General features: G+C 43.9%; 1 protein-coding gene and 1 pseudogene across 1 annotated transcript in view; both read right to left on the bottom strand.

Annotated features, from left to right (window-relative positions):
• The window catches only part of CCNY (cyclin Y), a 184,875-nt gene extending 163,331 nt beyond the window's left edge, over positions 1-21,544 (bottom strand). Inside the window, exon 1 of the mRNA XM_033106267.1 lies at positions 21,260-21,544. Within this exon, the coding sequence (XP_032962158.1) occupies positions 21,260-21,413 (154 nt within the window). The 5' untranslated portion in view covers positions 21,414-21,544. The remainder of the gene's footprint in view (positions 1-21,259) is intronic.
• Positions 21,545-21,829: 285 nt separating this feature from the next.
• Positions 21,830-22,860, bottom strand: part of LOC117022593 (sorting nexin-9-like) — a 53,166-nt pseudogene continuing 52,135 nt past the window's right edge.

Raw genomic sequence — 22,860 nt, 5'->3', positions numbered from 1 at the left:
ATGAATAAGATGGATGAGGACACATCGTAATGTTTTTATTTGACAGAAATGACCGTACCAGAAGCGATGTGTGACACAGAGCGTTGTCATGATGGAGGATGAAACTGTTTGCCCATTTCATGTTAATGCATTGTTCATGATCCATGATTTACAGCAGTTTAAAACACACCTTCTCTCAACCATAGCTCACACCCAACTGACAGCATCAAACAAGTTGAAAATTGTCACACATTGTTAAGGTTCTACGTGCCGCTTCCCGTATTGTAGATCCCTGCCTTTCTGTTGGATGGCACTCGTAGCATTCACCGTATATTTGGATCACACCTCATACATTCCCTCTACTCCTACTTCATCCAAATTTAAAGCAGTATGGAAATGAGATGTCCCCCTCGCCCCAGTGTTCCTCTCCTTACACACAGAGACTCTGATACTGGTAGGAACTTGAGAAATGTGTATCACCAGTTCTCCAAACATTCACCCATTTGGATTAACAAGACGGTGCTACTTGCAATTCCTGCTCGTAGGGAAAGGGAGATCCGAGATCCCTGCTCTTCACAGGTTTGGGAAAAAGTGGCAACCTGCTGGCACTGCAGAGGAGGAGCACTGTGCCCCAGCTTTTCTGAGGAAATTGGGGTTCGGAGCAAGATGTCAAGGTGTTGCCTCCCTGTGCTTTTATTTTTGAGGTCAGACTGAGACTGGGAGACAGGCATAGTGGAGGTTCCACTTTTTTCCACTGCTCTCTAAAGAGAATATTTGATTTTCATTTGTAGCAATAAGATTACTTCCCAGCCAGGTGTTTCATAATTCTGGGAAGCAAAACACCTAAATGCCTCCCCAAGGCCATTTTTCCTGTTACCCTATTTTGATGGCAACGGGGGGTGGGGGGGTGGCTTTCATATTCTGGTTACCCATGAACTACTGATGCTGACAGTCATGGAGCCTGGGGGTGGGGAAACTGTATTTTGTTTCCATCCTCCTCTTTTAGCAGTAAATAGTTAAGGGAAAAGTGGGCAGTGAGTTATGGGAGTAACTATGGCTGTTTTATAATTGCTGGAAAATGATCCACAGGTCTTGGAGCTCTTTGGAAGTTTAATACGTAAGTGGGATTCTCATCACTTGTAGGAGACTAATAGGTTCATTTACAATTTTATGTCTAATCTATACAGATATTTTTTTTCTCCACATACCTAAATAAACCTACTGTAAGAATGTTCATTCTTATTCTTCCATTCATTATGTGTTTTCTACACCTGGGCCCTAAAGGGATATGTGAAACAATGTTAAGAACATTTATGGCAATTCCTTCAAGTAGTGATCATTTTGTTTAACTTCTTATAGGAAAACTTGAAAAAAATAAATTTTGTCTTTCTGTATGTCACCCAAAATAAATAAATAAAATAATTAATTAATTAAATCTTTCATTTTGGCCTTATAAAGGTAAATATATATGGCAATCCAGCATCTTGATTAGTTTTATTCATATCACATTTAAGACTATGTGACAACACAGATTCGCCAAAATTTAAGTTTCAAAACAGCCATCCTTCCAGTAATCCCATTTCTGGATATATACCCAAAAGAATTGAAAGAAAGCAAGGTCTCAAACAGATGTTTATACACCCATGTTCATAGCAGTATTATTCACAATGGCAAAAAGGTAGAAGCAACCCAACTGTGTACCGATGGATGAATGGGTAAGCAAAATGTGATATATTCATACAATGGAGTTATTCAGCCTTAAAAATGGGATGAAATTCTGAGAGCTGTCATAACATGGACTGGCTCTGAAGACGTTGTGCTAAGTGAAATGCGCCATTCCCCAAAAAATATTGTATGATTCCACTTAGTGGGAAGTACCCAGAGTAGTCAAATCCATGGAGACAAAAAGCAGAAAGGTATTGCCACAGGCTGGCGGAGAGGGGAATGGGAAATTATTAATTAATAAATACAGAATTTCAGTTTGGGAAGATGAAAAGGTTCTGGAAATGGATGGTGGTGATGGCTGCACAGCACTGTGAATATGCCTAATGGCTCTGAACTATACACTTAAAATGGTCAATTTTCTATTATGTATATTTACTGCAACACACACACACTCACACATGCACACACACACACACACACACACGTTTACAATAACACAACGTTGGCAGAAGTCCGGTGCTCTGGATACATTGAGGACAGCCTGACCTAGGGTTCTCAAACAAGTGTCACCTACAAGTTGAGGTTGGATAGAAAGAGTAGGGTAGGCAGGAAAAAGAGCCCAACTGATTCACACAACAGCTAATACAACAGATGTACAGACAGGTGGGCCAGGACAATGGGAAGGACAACAGCTGGGTAAGCACCAAAGGTGCTATGACCATCAGTGTGCGGAGGCGCCAATCAGACAACAGGGGACAGAGGTGCAGTGCAGGAAACGGTCTTCTCCGACCCCGCATTTATCCAAACGAGCTGCAGAGGCAAAGCCTAACCTGCAGCGGATGGGCCTAGAGGCAAATCGGAGGATCCCCAAGGAACACGAGACAAAGCCGCCAGCAGAGCTGTCAAGAAGCTGTCTGAGTCCGTTCGGGCTGTTGTAACCAAACTCCACAGGCTGGGGAGCTTAGCGACAACAGAAATTCATTTATCCCAGTTCTGGAGTCCAGAAGGCCGAGACCAGGCTGCGGTCATGGTAGGTGAGGGCCCGGCTCTGGGCTGTATACTTCTCATGTCCTCACGCGGCGGAAGGCACTGGGGATCTCTTTGGCGTCTTTATAAGATACTAAGCGCCTCTGTGAGGTCTCCACGCTCGTGACTGAAGAACTTCCCAAAGACCCTACCTAATCCCATCCCATTGGGCACTAGGCTTTCCACATGGAAACTGGGGCACGGGGGGCACAAACATTAAGACCATAGCAGAGGCCATCTCCCCGTATCCTCCCTACCTCTCTGGCAGCCATCCTGAGACAGATTCTCACTGCCTCTCGGGTTATGGTGAAGTGTGGGGCTTCCTGCACTCTCCTGCACCCTACCCCAAACAGAGTTCGAGACTATAAACCTACTTAGCTGCCACCAAGGTCTGGCTTCCTAGCAGCAGGGTATCCCATGATTCACACCGTCACTGGCTCCTTTTATTTCAGTATCACCCTCTTTGGTGTGTTGGACAAGAATTATGGGAAGATGGCGCCTTTGGCTTCTTCTTCTTTTCTCTGTCTGTATAGGTAATCCACCAACCATCTGAATCTAAAAGTGGTTTGTTTTATCTTTACGGGTCAAATCAATCAGGCCTTGGCCTTGCTTGTCTCATGTGCGTGAGCTCGACAAGCAGTAGATGAAAGTGGTGCCAGGAGACTGCCGGCTGCTCCAAACCAAATGATAATCTTTAGATGTGAGCAGGATAAAGGAGACCGTGCATTACCAAAATTCACCTTTTCAAATTCACTTGTTCTTATGCGCAATGCAGTTGTGTCCTCCTCCACTAAACCTACCATCCTAGAGAACACAGATGAGCTGTGTGTGCTTCTACTTTCCTGTAGAAGTTTTCCAACTCCAGGTACAACGCTTCATGCACAGGCAGTACTCAATAAACACTGTCGACCATATCACACAACATATTTTGTCCCTGAGCCACAAGCAGATAAGCTGCTGGTCTTTGATTTCACAGAAACAGCAACCAAATCATCTGAGTTTTTCTTTAAAAATGAGACAGAGAGACTTGCTTAAGGTCAGATGTTCAGGCATCATGATAGGCTACTGTAAAGTTCTATAAAGGAAAGTGAAGTTCTATAAACGAAAATATTATATTTATATTTCTTCAGGAGGAAGAAAGCACTTTTTCCAAACCAAGAGAAAAACTATTTCTAAAAAGCAAATAACCTGCCAGAAATTAAGAAGTACTCAAAGAGGATGAGGACATATCAAAAGAATACAGCTTGAAAAGGAAACAGTTTGCAATTTGAAAAGGCTCCCACCAACCAAATCTGGGACAATTTGAGCAGCAACAAAAAAGCAGATACTGCAACTCATTGAATAAAATATGAATCCGTGACTCCATACTGATAAATCTATAGATGAGTAGAAAGAAGAGCTCTTCTTTCAATGAAATGCCCACCAAAAAATACAGAAGCAGCTAAAAACAAATCATGAATGAATACTATAACTAATAAGTGAAAAACTGATAACAAAAGGGGTATTTACATAGTCTCAATCTCCCCATAAATTACTTATTATTTTTAATTAAAGCTCATTACACTGAAGAAACCTGGATGATAGCCCCCCCGCCCCCGATTAAACAAGTGCTAAGTCAACGTCACCAATGTTGGGATAAACAGAAAACATGGCCTCTTGATATGATGCATCACTTCTGCAGCATCCCTGCCAAAAATGCATAATCTGAATCTACTCAAGAGAAATATTAGACAAACCCAAACTGAGGGATATTTTACAAAATAACTGGCCTGTGCTCTTTAAAAATGCAAAGATCAAGAAACACAAAGAACTGTTTATTAGAGTGAAATGAATGCAGTATCTCTATTCGTTGAAATATTTACTGAGCACCAACTGGTGCCAAGCACGGTCCTCGGTAATGGGGAGACAGTGGCGGGCAGGGCAGACGTGGTCTCTGTGCTCGTGGAGTGGACATCCTGGTGTGGGGTGGGGAGCGACATACAACTAACAGGCAAACGAGGTAAATGATATGAGGATGGTGCTGGGTGCTGAGAGGGTGCCCCTCTCTGGACTGTATTCCTAGGAAAAGATGCCCTGAGGAGGTGACACGACGCCAGGAGTCAGCAGGGAATCATCTTTGGGAAGAGGGCAAGCCAGAAGGAATAAGGGAGACGCTGAGAGAGAGACAGGCTTGGCAGTCTGAGGCCCCAGTGGTCAGTCACTGGGAGAAAGGAGGCTGCCGTGGCAGGCTGGGGACAAGCCCTGGCTGTGAACATGGGGACAAGCCCTGGCTGTGAACATGGGGACAGGCTGGGGACAAGCCCTCGCTGTGAACATGGGGACAGGCTGGGGACAAGCCCTCTCTGTGAACATGGGGACGGGGAGTCTAGTCGCACTCTAAGCACAGCAGGAAGCACGCAGGGGTCAGAAGCAGCGCAGTGACATGATCAACTCCATACTGACTAAGGGGAAAGAGGATTCTAAGAAAGAACAGAGTGAAGAGAATGGATCATAAAGCAACTAATAATAAGAAACTACAGAAACTCATTGCATCGTCCCAAAGATCTCTGCCACTGCAATAGTCTTTCCCCCCTACCAGATTCTAACAGGAAATAGCAGCATTACCAAACCCAAACCTACAATAATGGAGTGCGGTGTGAGTAATACACTAGGGTAAACAGCAGGAGGAGATTTTTCCAAAGCAGTACCCCCGGGACCCTCGCTGACGGCCGTGGGCCCGCCACAGTCACTAGTCCTCCTCTGGTCTCCACATCCGTCCCGCCTCCATCACTGGCCCGGCTTCCCCACCCACTGACAGCAGCAGTGTCCCCCACTCAGGGACCCATGGGGGCTGGGACAGAGCTATCTACCACAAGGCAACTCGCAGAGACCAACGTTGAACCAACAAAGCAGTACCTTAAAATGTATAAGCCTAAATATTTACCACATGTTAATCTGGTTTAATTGCTGCTGCTATTGGACTGCTCAAAAAACTCCAAGCACAAAACTCGAAACTAACCAACTAACATCTACAGAACAAAAAGAAAACTATCTCAAGGAAACACTTTCGGTTTCTATCTTTACAACACAAAATTTCTTGCAGCTACATCAAAGTGTGAGTCATTTAAAACTGCAATGGAAGTAAACAAGCATGTGAAAATGCCAATAAAAACCTTCTTTGCATCTTTATAATTTACTGAAATCAATTAAAGCCAAAAGCATAGTGTCTATGAAGACATTAAGTGGGTAATTTTACAACAGAACGAAAATGCTAATTTCATTTCAAATTACATAGGTTGCAAAAAAAATAATCTAAGACAGGAAAGCTGACAGATGTTCACAGCATAAGAACCTTTTTTAAAAAAATTGATAAACCCGGAACTTATGAGGGGGCAAGTCCAGAAAGAGAAATTGTAGTTTTACTAAATAATAAGTTTCCCAGCTTTCAAGTTAACGAAGCTCTCACTTTCAAAAATTTCTTAATCTAGACAACCATGCTTTTCCACTAAGTTTCCTCTTTTCAAAAGTTTGCTAACTTATCCCCAACTTAAGTTTTACCCAACTTAATTCATTTTAGGTTTACTACACTTGGGAATTCCTTAGGAAAACTGAAATATGGCTTGGAAAAATACGTATCTGAGAAAACTATTTCCAAGTGCCCTTCTCTGAAATTGGCTTCCTCCCGCCATTCACCAGCCTGCCCCATCCTCATCTCTTTCATGATCCCCACAGCAGTGCTAAGGGTTCTACAGTCACCTCCAAACTCCTAAGCACGATCTTCACGCTGCCACAGCAACCGACCGACCGGACACCTTTCACAGGGGAGCCATCCCAGCAATCAGCGTAAGTGAACTCAATCCTTTCTCCTAGGAAACACCAAGATTCCACTCAGTCATCTGTGGTCCTAGACTTGAGGACATTGGGGTGGCCATTTGCCACCATGAGGGAAGGAAGGGATGGAGGACGGGAAAGAAGAAGGGAGGGAGGGAAGGAGGGAGGGAGACAGGGAGCTAGCTATTTTATAAAGAGAATAAAGATTCACAGAAAAATAAATTTGTGACAGAGAAGGATGAAACAAAGACAGACAGACAAGAGAGTTTAAAAGTAAAATATTGAAGGAGAGAGCTGCCTCATTCCCACAGGCTGCCCAACTTTCAACTCCCATTCCTGCGGGACTCAGCTATGCTCCTCGCCCCTGCTTTCCATTAAATATCCTCCTTTACTTCCAGTAACTCTTCACTCCCCACTCCCCACCCATGTTGCTCTGGGCAGTTTTAGTGGCCTTCTGTTACATACAAGCAAAAGAATCTTAGTTATTGCTCACAGTAGATAGCCGTCAAGAGAGGCCCAAAATATCTCCAGGTATTCACACTCTTGTGTGAGACCACCCCATTCAGTGTGGGTTGAATTTTAGTCACTTGAATTTAACAAACAGCAGTGACAGAAGGTCACTTCTAAACTTGGGTTATAAAAAGGTTGGGGGTCTCTCAGAGCTGCGTGTTGTGAGCTGCCCTATGTAAAGGCTGACATGGCCAGGAACTGATGTCTACGGCCAACGACCAGCAAGCACCTGATGCCGGGAACAGCCATGTGAGTGCGTCTGGAAGAGATTCTCTCCTCGTTGAGCCCTGAGAGGACCACAGCCCCAGCTGACAGCTCCAATGCAATCTCCTGACAGACCCGGAACCAGAGGCTCCCAGCTAAGCTGAGCCGAGCGTCCTTTCCCACAGTAACTGCAAGATAATAAATAGCGTTGTCCTGAGTTACTAAATGTTGGGGTAGTTTGTTACACAGCTTGAATAACTGATACAATTCTCCAAGACATAATGCTCACAGTAATTAACATCATATTAAAAAATAACATTAAAATGGGTCAAGGTTAATTTCTTCTTGGGAATATTTAATCTTGTTATAAGGATGGGTGTGCAGCAGTGCAAAGGCTCCGCCTCTCACAGCAGGAGACTTGCTCTCAGACCACGAGCCGCCATGAACTGTGACGCTAAGGAATCACCCCTCATAGAAGCTCAGTTGTTTATCTGTAAAGTGAGAATATTCTGTGATTCTGTGAAGGCTATTTTGTCACTCTCAACAAAAAGAGCATACTGCTTTTACAATTCTGAAGACATCTATTCTGTCTTCCACGTTACAACTTTGAATAATCACTCTCCAGAATCCAGAGTACTTGCAAAAATACGTAAGAAACTGTTCTCCAATGCACATCCATCCATTAGGAAACATTTTGGAACAAATGTCCTCCTCATGAGCATAATTCATTAAATAAGGTGTTTGGGGATTAAGCCACCACCAAGTTCAACATTATCTACTGACTTCAGGATGAACCCATGTCCCCACCTGCCCAGGACCATTCAGAAGTAGAGTTTCCCTCTGCATGCAGCACCCTCTGCAGCGCGCTCCCCACTCCCCCTCTTCTTGCCCTCGCTGTCAGACTGTCTTGGCAAACCTTCCTTGACACATGCCCTTACCACCCAGGGCAGAGGTGGTCATTCTGGCCTCCCTCTCACCTGTGTACCGTATATGGTACTATAATCATTCCTTTGTGTATCTGTCTTCCTCACTAGATCATTAGGTCCTTAAGGGCAAGGTCCAAGATATACTGATCTTTGCATTCCCAGCATCCAGCGGGGAGCCTGGAACTTGGCACCTGGGTTGACCCACGTTTGATGACCTACTGAAGAACTGAACCTTAAACTCCTAATGGGGCATCCAAGTTCCCACACTTGTAGAAAATACCCCCCGCCCCTGAGCCATGGCTCTAAGTCAGAGGCACTGCTAATTTCCCCCTAAAGTATGGAGAACAGACATCTGTCGGTCAACACTGGCCTACTGAATCCCATTTTCTCTCCAACTTCTTCCCTGTGGTTGAAGAGAACACCTTCTTGAAACACTTCCACATAAGGAATAGGCCACTTGCTAGAAATGTTAGTTTAAAAGGAAAGGAACTTCTCAGCTTGTCTAGTTCCTTACAGTATTAGCATTCTGCTTATATGGCCTCTTTATCTACAGTGAGAATTCCAAACTAAAGAACTGTCACCATTTTTTAATTCTCAAAAAAAAATAAGCTTTGCGATCAGTGTTGCAGCCACAGCCACCCCATACACTGATCCCATCAGCATTAACGGTCATTTTCAAATCAAAGTGGTAATGAAAAACGTATATTCTAGATAGACTTCGAAGGAATAAAACAAGTGAAATGAAGGCCAAAATATCATGGGCCAAACATCGTATAATAATACCTCAAAATTAGATAAATTAGTTACACATTCAGAAGCAAACAAAACAACGTGGCTAACTTAGATTTCAGGGACTGCTCCCACCACGAGTTGGCTAAATTGAACCACCAAACTGTATAATGAGACATGACTTGCTTGTTAGGCTAAAAACATTCAAAAGAAGCACTGGTCTTTACTAAGAGAATATGATTTCAAGTTCATTATAAAATACCCCTTTATAAATAATACCCTAATAAATAGCTGGTTACTTATTTACTAAAAGAGATTCTAAAAGAGCACCTAGTAAGAAGCACTTTTGTTCATCTTGTTCCAAAGGTTTTATATGCTTAAACTGAAAACACTTAAGATATTCTATAATCATAATTTTCTGTTTCAGAATTACATTCCTGATCCCTACAAACTGCTAAGCACCCCCTATGTAAGTAGTAAAAACTATATTTTGCCATATTTTCATTTTATGGAAACAGACTTTCTAGAATGTTTGCATTTCAAAAGCATCTGAAAGAACCAAAGAATACATTTAACTTGGGTGGCCTCTTATTTCATGGAAACAGGCATATACTAGGCTTGGTTAAACTTCAGATTCACTCTAAAAACAGTACTTAAGATCACTTTGAAGGACCTCAGAATCCAAAAAAATAAATAAATAAATTGAAAATAGCCAAGGTCTGGCTGCTTCTGCATGGTCTGCCTTGATCTGAAGAGCTCATCTTCCATGTCGCCTCCAGATGTGCCCTACGAACAAGGAGAGGCTCGTTCTCTACTCCAAATAATGTCACTTAATGGTTCTGCATGTGCAGACAGCCCCAGAAATAGTCCTAGCACCTATCGCTTGGTCTTCCCATCTTTCTACCAGGAGCTTATCTGATCCTGTAGTAATGGCCCAGGCAGCCCAGCTTCCCTCTGTGCTCTGTAACTAGGGTGTTGAAAACCACATCTCTAATACATGAGTAGCTGTGACTTTTCCAATGGTAACGTTTCCTAACAAGTATTTCTCCATGGGCATGGCAGGAGTTGACGACACACTTTCAAACTCGGGCTTTTGGAAAACACCTTCAACTTCAAGAATCACTTTCATTTGTATCTTTATAAATACTTTTACTTTTACATCCAAGATACTTACATCTTTGGTTCAAATATTCTTAGAGGCAATGTGTAATTGTCAGGAATACAACAATACATTTTTTGGATCTTTTGTCACCTAGGCAAGCTACAAATCAAGACATGAATTTCTAAACCTCTATTTCCAGAAACCCACACTGCTAGTTCCTTATTCTAGCAGCAGCGTGCTCAGGTACAGAAACTGACTCTTGAAATCAAATCATTTAAATGGATCCATCTCTAATTTTTTTTCTTAGACTGTAACAACGCAACCCAGATGCAACACGCAGAGGGTGGTCAGCTCAGCTCATCCATCTACACAATCTCGTCTCTGATTTTCACTTTGGCCAAACACTCCTTCCCACAACCCCCTTCATTCTTTCGTTCTATTCCTGTCACAATGCCATCTTATAAATACCCCAGACACAAGAACAAATTTCATTTTCAAAAAACCCAAATTCGGCTGCAACAAATGTTCCTCTCTGAATGCTATGAGTTAAATGAGAGGAGCAAAGTTTGTCCAGCTATCCAGTCTCCTGGTGTCACGTCAGAAATCCACGGAGCCGCTCCCAGCAGACCATCCCCCATCAACTCGGAAAACCATCGCCGTACTTACTGTACAGCACAAACCATGAGGCAGAGGTGCCCAAACATCACCAAGGATAACAGAAGCCAATCCACTTCCGAATGCCTACTTTTTCACCGTCTGGGGCCTTGACGAGCTTTCACAGTGTGTGCTGTCCTGCACGTGGGCCCCCCGACTCATCCCACGCCAGCCACGCTGCCACAGCTCTTCTCACCCCCAGTGTTCACATCCTCCCCTTCCAACACCCAGAGGCTGCCAATAGCTCCCTACCACGCGCTGCCATGCAGTATTCCTTCTGCTGCAGAAGAGAACTCTGCACACAGCCAAGTGTGTTTCCACAGAAGCACCTGGTTTGCCAAGTAAGACCGTGTTCCCTCCCCCTTAAATTTATCCCTGCGTGAATACCGGCTTTGCTAGGCTTCCTCCAGACTTCCTACAAAATATAAGAAATGGAAAATCAGACTTTAGCATCAAATATATGCTAAAATTAAAATGAATAAACAACTTATATCTCTCCAATAACATCAACTTTAGCTTCAGAAGACAAAGGCAATCTCTAATGCTATATAAATCCTATTCAGCAATGCTTTTTATGCAAAAGAGTAATAAGAATTACACATTCAAGTAACAGCCCATCACACACAGCTTGAGGAAAACCAGGTTGTGGAAAAATAAGGTTATCCATATAAACTGACAAAATACACTAAATGAACATAATCCTTGATGAATTTGTGAGTTTGAAATTTTTGAAACTGGATAAACACAGCATCATGATTTTGTTTCTCATATTAGACCTTGGCAGGGTACAGAGGGAGCCCTAAAAGCTGGACTTGTAAGCGACCATACAAAATCTAGATCTACATCAAAAAACCAGAGATAGTATAAAGGATAAATTATGATTACACTTAATGGAATAGCTGTAATAACAGAGACAGGTTCATTAATGGACGGAATCCTAAATTTGGAGTGAAATCTTTTCTTGAAAACCAAGTAGAGGTCAGCCTTGGAAAAGGACATTTACATTGGAAGGGACATCTCCGTCTGTCAGGGTGTTTCCCTCACAGCACCAGGCCTGCCTCCACTATCAATGGGGAGGACAGACCTCTTCACCTATCCACCCAGACCTTATCCTTCTGATTAATGCTCCAAGTACACAGTGAGACAAGAGGCTTACGAAATAAAATCAAAATATCTTTAATTACTTCTTTTCCCTTTTTGCCCAAAACAGAAGCATCCAAACACAGAAAAGGACATACTTACAAAACGTCTTTAACCCAACATTTAGTTTTGCAACTTATGTCTATATTACATATGTGGACCCCAAGAAAAAAAAGACTTATTTGATGTGAACCCCAAGAAGGAATTTATACGCCGAGATGGACTCCCCCCTGGTCAATCGAGGGCCCAAATTCTATAAGTAATAAGAGCCTAGCGCCCATCTGCTGACAAGGGTTCCACACATACTCTATAAGGACAAAGAATCTCAGACTAACCTATCAGCTGCCTACACTATACCCCGCTTACTTGCGCCACCTGAGTCAACCACTGCAGGGAAACCCTGGTTCTTTCTACCAATGGACTGAAACCTGCTCTGTCCAATCAGAACTGCACAATTTAGATACCTCGTTTACATAAAACGGACTTAATTGAGAACCTGGGTGAGAACTTTCTCTATAAAAGACAGCCTCTCCTTTCTCAGGGTGGGACACAGTTTAAGTCACTGCCAGAATCTGTCTCCCGGGCTACAGCTCCTTTTGCTCAAAGAAATGCTTATTATTCTTTATTAAAGTCTAACATGAATTTGGGCTTACACATTTGAACTCCCAATGCAGAGTATTTCCTATTTTTCCTCAGAGTCAAAAGGTCTATAATCAGAGATGTCCAAAATAGAAGTGACTTGCATTTAACCATCCAACTAAGATTTCTGCAAAGGCTCCCAGAGCAAACTAGCAAGGATGTAATTGCAGTTGCTAACAATTATCTTTAGTGTACTCCAGCTGTATTTCTCGCAGTACCAGGAGCCTACAGATGCTGGTGCATCTCCACTGAGCATGGCACTCACATCTATCCTACCAGGGAAGCCTCACTGCACATCCCGAATAGGGGATAAAGATCACAAAATATGACCCTAAGTACGTATCCTAAGTAATGCATCTACAGAGTAATAAAACCAGGTTGAATCATTTTTTTTCATAGTATAACCAGGGGAGACTAGACACTTAACCCAGAGATGTTACTAAAGGGGAGCAAAGCTTGCCACCCCAAACTATGCTTCTGGAATATTGATTATTTTAGGCTGGTTAATTTTATGAAATAGCAAATCTGAGAGAAACTCCAAAAACTAAGTAGAGGTTAGCCTTGGTAAAAGGATATTTACAAGGTCGGCCCAGTGGCACAGGCGGTTAGAGCTCCATGCTCCTAACTCTGAAGGCTGCCGGTTCGATTCCCACATGGGCCAATGGGCTCTCAACCACAAGGTTGCCAGTTCAATCCCTCGATTCCCGCAAGGGATGGTGGGCTCTGCCCCCTGCAACTAGCAACGGCAACTGGACCTGGAGCTGAGCTGCGCCCTCCACAACTAAGATTGAAAGGACAACAGCTTGACTTGAAAAAAAGTCCTGAAAGTATAGTCCTGTTCCCCTTCCCCAATAAAAAAAATCTTTTAAAAAAAGGACATTTACATTTGTAAGAAAATCATCTATATGGGTGTTTCCCTCACTTTACCAGGCCTGTCTTCAATTTCAATAGAGGACCCCAGGCTTAAATCTGTTTAACACTTTTACACTTGTTTTCTGTGCTTTTCCTGGTAACTTCCCAAAACTGACTCTGCATCCCTAATATATCAGCTTTTGTCTTTGGCTGAAGGTGGTATTTAAGGTGAGGGCTTACGTTAACATTTGGTATGTTACTTAGTGTTCCTGAGTCTATCCCATGTATACAGACGTATACATGTTATTACACCTTAATTTTTATTTTTCTCTTGCTAATCTGTCTCACTGTTAATTTAATTATTAGTCCAGCCAGAAGTTTGAAGAGTAGAGGGTAATTTTTCCTCCCTGACATTACCATTGACCAAACATTTTAGAACTCCCTTTTTATAACAGTATAGCCTGTCAAGCCCAACTTTTGAGCCCGATGAAAAACATAAATAAATAAAACTAAAATTTCTTTACAAAATCAAAACTAATGTATAGAACGTCAATGTTCTGACAAAGATGAAGAAAAAAAGATTTCAAGGTTTTCCACTCCACCGATTAAAAGCAACCTTCCTGGCAAAGCAAGAGATGCCCAGAGTGAAGCAGATGGGAGCTGACCCACCAGAGATATCTCTGTTCTGAGTCACCAAGAAACTTTCTGGGCAAAATCTTGCTGATCCGAGGAATCTGCCAATGTGTGTGTTGTCAGATTGATAATACTCAATTTCAACGTTAGCACACCTCTTTTCTCCCAGCTAACAGATAGCAAAAGAAGCCTCAAAAAACAGTAAAGGAAGGGAGTCATGGGAAATAGCTACAAGCAGCTGAGAAAGGGAAAGTGTGTTACCTTCTGATAAAGATTAACTGGGACTTTAAATAAACATAATCAGTCAGTAGGGTCAATGGGAGGAGCTAGGGCTTATGGGACGAGTTCTCGCACTCTATCCTTTTCGCTAGGGAAACACCTAGTTGATATTGTTTTTCATTGGACACTTATGCACTCTCTGCAACTGTGGATCTAGTCAGTTAGATTCTTTCTTGAAAAAAAAATGGGCTCAAAGAGGCCCCAGTAACTTGCTTAGGGCTTCCTGAGTTCATTTTTCAAGCCATCATTTCCCTTTACTTAAAGCAGCATTTTAATATAATAAAGCACATTAATTCGTGCCTCAAAACCTTATTCTTTGAAGAATTTGTTTTTTTTTAAACCCTGGCCTCAGCCTCCACCTAAGGGTACATGTGACATTCCTAGGACCACGACTCCCTTGACAGGGCCGGCAGACTGCCTGGGTAGGCTGTTATCCTCAGGGGCAGGGGAAGCTTTTGCAAATACTTATCCCAAAACTCAGTGCCTGATACCACAGTGTGACTTTGGAAAGATGCAACCCAGAAAAGCAACAAATGCTAGAAAGAGGACGAGTATTTCTATTCCAAATCCTACTGCCAGCAAGCTTTCCATTCGAAGGCCAGACAGCTCTATAGAACCTCCTCCCACCAGGCTCTAGGACTGCAGTTATCCTCTGGCACTACCGTGAATACTGATGTCTCTGTCAGGATGAACCCCTCACTCAGGCTGCTTGCTGGCTGCTATGGACAGTTCAGTTTGTTGTAGATCGTGGAACACACTTCATATTTAATAAGTGAAAATCAACATGAATGCTATGTTCATATCGACATACATTCATCTGGTAATTTTTGGTTTATTAAGCGTTTTAGTCTCATTGTGATCCTCAGTTTAGGCACCTCGGGACACAAGGCAAAGCAGTATTTTTTAAGCATTTTTTTAGCAGAGGGGAAAGTGAGGCTCAGGAGGGAGGCCCCACAGTAAAGGTGGAGTCCCGTGTGGAACGCAGGTCTCCTGACTACAGGGCTCCCGCGCTCTGCCTTCCACCAACTTCATAGAGCTGGCGGCACATTTTGTAAGCCCCCGGGGGAAGAGCCCTCCCCGAATTTATTTCCCTTGAGCTCCTCCTCCCTCATTTTCAGGAAAGGTAGGATAGAGCACAGAGAGGAAATGGTCTCCAAACAAGACTCGCGGCAACAAACTACTTAACATTTCAAGATGATGCAAATGCTGAGCGGAAAGTGAACTTTCTCCTTCCTTTCAGCTCCTTCACAGAAAAGGATACTTACTGAAAGTGTGGGAGGGGCTGACACCCACTGTTAGTGCCAGGGACCTACTACCCTGGTTGCCTAAATGTTCAATCATGAAAGGATTTGGACTATGAAATATGACAAGTATGATACTGTCAACAGCTCTCTTGTGAAAAATACCAAACAATACTTCCTTAAAGCAAGCCCAGCATGACCCTCACGGAGCTAAATCTCTGACCCTGTGTGATTAAAACGGATTTTTAAAACTACTAACATATCTTGCCCCTTGTCCTTTTTTTCCTTTTGGTTCTGCCCTTTTTCTGGGTAGGAATGGATTTGATCTTTGTGTTAGTTTCATCTAACCAGAAATGTGAAAGCAATTCATCTCCGTAAGATGATAGAGACAATCAGCTTTGTAGAAAAGGGTGAGAAAATCTACCATTCCACAAAATTATTTAATCTTCACTCCTCTCAAGAAGCAGGCAGAAAAGTAAAAATCCTAACCACAAAGAATTGCTAACCAGATGCATATAGGCAATGACTGGATCTCTTAAAACAAAGCAGGCATGGGTGGGATTCTAGACACAGATCTAATTAGCAGGGCAACTGAGGTGTGGACTTCTAGCAAGTGATGGTAGACTGAACCCCAACTCTGCCACAAACTAGCTATGGAAACTTGGGCAAATTTCTTAACCATTAAGGCTCCATTTTCCTCTCCTGTAAAACAGGGAGAACAATGTGAACATTAAAAAAGATAATATAGGTCAATAATTAACAGAGGTCTCAGCCCAAAGTTAACACACAGAAAATTCTACTACGTGCCCTTGTCCAGGATCTGCATGACCTGGGCGAGAGACTGCACCTCTCCAACATTCCATATCCTTATCTGTAAAATGAGAGTATGGAACGAATGGCTCCCTGATCGTAAATGAGAGGAAAACAAGGTAAGGAAGTGGAGAGGAGGTCATGCAGTTACCATCATGCTTTGAAGCATGGCTCTCTCCGCAAACCCTCTCTACACTGCCAAAACACCGCCGGTCCATGCTTGGTCGGTGTCTTCACGCATCTTGCAGGCAGCGTAGCTAATAAAGCTTTAGTCTGGAATGAAAAGTCCATGGGTACGGTTTTGCCCATCAGACTGGAAATATCAAAGTGGGACTGACACTCAAGTAAAAGAATGCCGAAGAGATGAGGTTAAGTATTGTAGGTTGCAGATACCCTAAGAAACCAAGAGCAGCACTTCAAGTTAATACTACAACAGGTAGTTCGATTTTAAATTGCTCCTTTGTGTCGCCACTGTGGTCACAGTGTTTTTCTGGTACTGCTTCCCACACACAGGATGAGCCCCACAGGCTCCTAGCTTCTCTGGATCTGAGAAGTTCAAACACCATTTACTATATAAACACAGTTCGTGTTTAATACAAAAACATCAACATGAGTGGTTATGTTCATAATTGCATATGTTCATCTAGTACTTTTTGGTTTGCCCAGCATTTTAGCCGCATTTTGATCCTTAAGGATACATAAGACCACAGCTAAAGCCATTCATCTGAAGAGACAAGGAAAAAAGACTAAACATAGCATATTGTTAAACAGATTTCCATTAGCCACAGTTTCCATTCAGTTTCGGTGTTTATTTTTTTTTTTTCTTTTATCATGCTTTAAAATCTTTCTTCCATTTCATTTTCAGGACTTCACCCTATCTGCTACCTCTCAGGATAAAATGCAAACAAAACCAGAAAGTTTCACATCCACCCTACTTTCATGATTACAAGTCTTGTGCATTCTCTACTTCCACCTGCTTCCTCTCACACAATAAGTACACATGATGAAGCTCTGACACTGATCTTAAGGGGCTGGTTTCGCTCATTCATTCAACAAATATTTATAGAGTGTCTTCAAGATGTCAGACACAATTCTAGGCACATGGTTACATCAATGAACAAAACAACGTTCTATTGTAAATTCCACGCTGGTAAGTAGCAATAGTTATTATTATATATGTACATACTTATACAATGTATCACAGGTGATGTGCAATAAAGAAACAGTAGTGTAGAGAACGTCTATCAGGATTGCCGATGGGGTAGCAGGAGTGACGTTAAACGGGGTGATCAGGAAGGCCTCGCTGACAAGGTGAGACGTGAACCAAGACTGCAGACAATGAGGGTCTTAGCCAAGAGAATACACGGAGTAGAGCATTCCAGGCAGAGACAGAGGAAAGGCCCTGGGGCAAGAGTGTGTCTGGTATGTTCAAGGAAGGTCCCTGAAGGAGGCCAGTGTGGTTGGAAAGAGCCAGCGAGTGAGTGAGTGAGTGAGTGAGTGAGTGAGTGAGTGAGTGAGGCAGACAGATCACAAAGGGGATTGGTGTCCACCGTAGGACTTTTACCCAGTGTGAAATAAGGAGTCACTGAAGTTTTTGAGAAGAAGAGTAATGTGTTAAGTTTTACAAAGGATCTCATTATAGCTGCTGTACTGAGAACAGAATGTAGGGGGCAAGAGTGGAAGCAGGGAGACCAGTTAGGTGGGCCATGATGATAGCTGCTTAAGTCAGAAGAGCAGCAGGAAAAGTTTTAAGAAGCGGTCAGACTCTGGGTATATTTTGAAGACAGAGGCATGCTTTCCTAGTAGGTTGGATAGGGAATGAGGGAAATACTGGATTGTCAAGGATAACAGTTAATCTACAAAGGATAAAGTTGCTACCAATCATTCTGAGGCCTAACTCCCCAACTGACACTAGGGTACAAGATATTACAAATATCCTGATTTGTTTGGTCTCATCGAATTTTAAATTCTCTTTAGTCCATCTGCCTTCTTCTCCTCTCTCAGAAATAATCTACTCAGGGAAGTCCAGTCTGTTGCAGAGAGATGAAGTGCCTTCTCAGAGAAACTATGGCTATATGGACACGATTGCAATGAGAGACAGCCTCCCCCAGAAGGCAACCCAACACTAGTTAATGCTTAATGGCTAGTCAAGCAACAATGGGAAACTTCCATTGGTCATTTGCTAGCTGTATGACTTTGAACACGTCATTTCTCCTCTCTCTGTCTCATTTCTTTGTCTTAAAGTAAGAATAATATTACCCACAAGGTTCCTGTAAGTACTAAATTAATGAATAGATGTCAAGCACTTAGACCAGCATCTGACACAGAGTATGCAATATATAAGGGTTGCAATTATTAGTATTATTGTTGTTCGGTGTTTTTGTTATTTCACAATCTCGTAATAATTTTATGAGGAATATTGCCTGGGGAGCTGATGAGTCTAATATAAATTCCAAAAACATGAATAACCTAACACTAAGGGACACTGAGTACAAAGACAGGGCAAGTTGCGGGTAGGTCTCATGGAAGCCTAACTGCCCTCTCAGTCAGTGAAATCCGGGGACAAATATTACCCATTGTGTGTCTGGCCAGGAAAAATTTGGGTACATACCTCATTCTCTGTGGTTTAAAGAAAATAACCTAGTACAGAAGCCCACAAACTTTTCTGAACCTTTCCATTCTTAGTTGTCTGGAATGTCTTTCAGAAATTTGGTGCTTCAGCCTTCAGCTTTTGTTATATACCACACTAGAATCAAGAATTGAGATGTAGTTTTAAAATGTTTACTAATCATCTAACAATAATACAACTCCAAAGTTAAAATATAGATATACATCTACATCCTATTTAACTTACCTGTTCTCTTCTCCAGCCTCTGACACTGAATGAATTTCTATGGAAAATGCCCCTAAACAAGAGCAGCAATTCTCAATTCTGGTTGCATCCTAGAACTATCTGGAGAGCTTGAAACATACTAATGCCAAGGCCCAGTCCTAGATTTCTGGGCTAACTGAAACCAGTGTTAAGAACTGCTGGATAGGTAAATCCCAGAAGTGTTATTTATTCAACGTGGAAAACAGAAAGAACATTGTTTAAATATTTCTGAGTTTAAAGTAGCATCATCATCCAAACAGGGCTTCGGGGTGAGAGGATACTACAGCCTAGATTAGAAATCTCCTTAACCTGACCTAGTCTCTTACACTGTCCTGAACCTCCAACACAAGAGTTGGTGGTCTTCCAAATGTTTTCTCAAAAGTGAATGACGACCAAATTTAGATTTTTATCAAATGAAAGAGCACACTACACTATTCTATTTTTCTCTGACAAAATCCTCGTAAGCTTTACTGACAAATAGCTGATTACAATTACTTTGTTTTTTCCCTACTATGGTCAATAACAGTATGCAGCCTGGCTCTAAGAAATGTGAACCTTCCTTCTGTTTGTATTTTTTAATCCATTATTTAAAACATAAAGCCTCTATCCATTATTACTGCACAACATAAAGGAGAAATTATTGTCAAGTGTTTTTGCCTATCAACATTGTATAGGACTGGGTAATGGCTTTCTATAATTAACTCATTCACTGATTCATTCCTTTAAAATACAATGCTTATTAAGTCTTTATTATATTCTAGACACTTCTTTCAGATAGGTGTTTGGGACCATAGTAGTGATCAAGACATACCTGGTCTTAATATCCTTCTAGATGCCTTTAAATTAATAAATTTAAAAACAAAGTATGGCTGTAGTTCAAGACATCTAACGAGTGGGTTAATATAATGGAAGTTTAAAATAACAACACTAGAAATGTCACGTGGAACCCTAACTTACTAAGCACCTACTATAAACCAGATGTATTAGTCTGTTTATATGTGATACTCATTTAATAAAGTTGCTGTCCTAAAGAGATGACATTACTACTAAAGGGAGATTAAAGGTGGCCAACAATCGAGAAAACCCTTTCCTTCAGGAGAGTGTAAATTTGGCTTTCCACACTAAAGTTTCCATCCTAAAGTTGACAAGAATAAATTATGACAGAGTTGTCAATTCATTCATACAAGAAATTTTTTCACATTAGTTCAATCGGATCAACTGTGAGAAGATTTCTAGGTTACAAAAGAAAAATCAAGGTGTCATAAAAATGTACTTCAAATTTCTTAATTGAAAATTACAGAAACTGTATTAAGCATGATGCATAAGCTACCCATCTGTAGATATTAAGCCACGTAGTTTATCGATAATACAGTACTAATAAAGATATCAATAAAATAAACATTACTAGGTGTAGTGATCAGTCTTAACACTAGTCCAAAGAGAAAGTCACTAAGATCAATCAGAAATTCACGGGAGTGTAATTCAGCCCCAAGCAAAAACCGGGCAACTTAACCCAAAGCAGTTTCCAAACCATTCTAATGATACTCTTAAGAAATTTTTGTAAGCATTCAGGTGAACCTATTTGATTCCAATCCCTCAATCACCCCATCCACCCCCAAATCCTTTTTGTTTTGCTTTTGGTTTTAGTTTTTAAAGGAAATGCTGCTGTAGAACAGCCAAATGGGGTAAATTTGTAAGTTTCCGAGGAGCTGACAGCGGCCAACCCTGTTCTCCAACTCTAGGTAGAAACAGTGACTCCAAAATGAGAATTCACTCCAGTTATGCCAAAGATCGTCCATTCTTTCTTTCCCTTCCCCTTTTAAAGGGCGAACGGGCTCACCCTTGTCGCGCATAAGTTGGTTGGGACTAGACCGTGCCTGGAACCCCGGGCTTTTGGCCGCCTCCGCCCAGCGCTGCCCCTTCACGTCTGCTGACAAGGGCTGACAAGGGCCAGCTCCTGTCACCTGGCCACCTGCACCTCTTCGCCTGCGGTACCCGAGCCCCGGCCGGCAGAGTCCCCCCGACTCCCTCGTGGGACAGGCCAGGAGGCCCCGAGCTCTCGGGTCCCGGGTCCCAGAGCCGGGATCAGAGAACCAAGCAGTCTGGCTGGCATACGCGGGTGTGCAGTCCGGGCCCCGCGGACGCGGGCGGGGTGCGGGTCCCCCCCCGCCCCGGGCCCGCCGCTCACCGTCTATGTTCTCCCGGTCGCTGATGTGCTGCAGGTTGCAGCCCGTATCCTCGCGGCTCAGGTCCGTGTCAGGCCGGTAGGACTCCAGCCGGGAGTGGGCATTCCTCCGGAGCTTGGGGCTGGACGACACGCAGCACGAGGTAGTGTTCCCCATCTTCGGCGGCCCGACTCCAGCGGCGCTCGCCTGGCTCCCGGGGCCCGGCGCGGCGTGGAGCGGAGGCCCGCCCGCCGCCGGGGACAGACGGAAGCGTGGCCCGCCCGGTCAGCAGCGGCGGCGGCGGCGGGGCCTCGCCATGGGCTGCAGGCGGGGCGGCGACAAGCGGGCGGCGGGCGGATCCCTCGGCCTCCGCGCCGCCCTGTCCCGGCGGGCTTGTCCGCGGCGGAGGAGCGCCCGGTCCGCGCGACTGCAGCCGCCGCGCCTACCTCACCCCGCCGCGGCCATGGCGGGCGCCGCGCAGGCCGCCTCCCCGCGCTTCCCGATCGGCGCCCGGGTCCCGGCGGCGGCGACGGCCTCGGCAAGAGGTTCCGGTTCAAGCAGCTGAGACGCGTGTCCGCGTTAGCGATCGTGGGCTACGGGCAGCGGGCGTGGGCGGGCGCGGCCCTCGGCCCGGCGCGGGGAGGCGCGGTACGGCCCGGAGGTTGCTCGTCGCCCGCCCCGCCCTGTCGCCGCCCCGTCGCCGCCCCTTCCCGCTGCCCTGGAAGCAGATCGCGGCCGGGAGGGAGGTGTGGGCCCGCGCCGCGCGCGTGTGTGGGGTCGGTGCCGCGGGCGCGCCTCATGCGGGCTCCGGAGCCGCGACCAAGTCGTGGGCGCTCCACGTCCCGATGCCCTTCCTCTCCGGCCTCCGGCCTTGCCTCCCCGGGCCTGACGCTGGGACGAGTGTTGTGTGGCGGCCGGGTCCTCAGGGCCGCGAGACCGAGGAGGGTGGGGTGCGGCCTGGGAGTCCCCGAGGCTGAGCTGGCCACTCTTGGGCGACAGGAATTGGGGGGGGGGGGGCCTTTTTTCTTTTCTTTCTTCTTAAGCTTTTAAAAGGAAGCTGGACCTTTATTTGGGAGTTCTTCTATTTTGAGCTTTGCGGAGGACTTGATAGTGACCTTGTTTTAAGCCCAGAAATAAATCTTAGGGTGCCCTGGGCTGTTTTAATGTCGAATTAGCTGCAGTGTTTTGAGTTCCTTGGAGGTTAACGTGAGGTAGACAGGTAACTTACCATCAGCTATCCTTGTTTACTTGTAAAATGCTGTTGGGTTTTGTGCAGGGGAAACAATCTGAACTGAGGCCACTCAAATAAGATAAAGGTAAGTGACACTGCCTGGCTGTGGGAGATGGTGGGTTCCCATTCCTTTCCCAGGCCCCCAACACCAGCCTTCACTAGTCCGTTTACCTGTTACCTGTCTTGGGAAGTGTATAGGTGGCAGAAATAACCTTCCCACCCTTTTCCAAATAGTCAATGAAGGAGTCATGAGGAGAGACTGGGGAAAAAATGTTTTTGAACCCGAAAAAACTTGGTACAACCCTCTTAATTTTTAAAATATAAAGAAATTGAGGCCCAGAGAATTGAAGTGCCTGCCACAGATCTCAGTACTAGTTAGTGACAGACAGGAAC

Source organism: Rhinolophus ferrumequinum, chromosome 5 (assembly GCF_004115265.2).
Source record: "Rhinolophus ferrumequinum isolate MPI-CBG mRhiFer1 chromosome 5, mRhiFer1_v1.p, whole genome shotgun sequence".
NCBI lineage: Eukaryota > Metazoa > Chordata > Mammalia > Chiroptera > Rhinolophidae > Rhinolophus > Rhinolophus ferrumequinum.
This window is presented reverse-complemented; position numbering and strand designations above follow the sequence as displayed.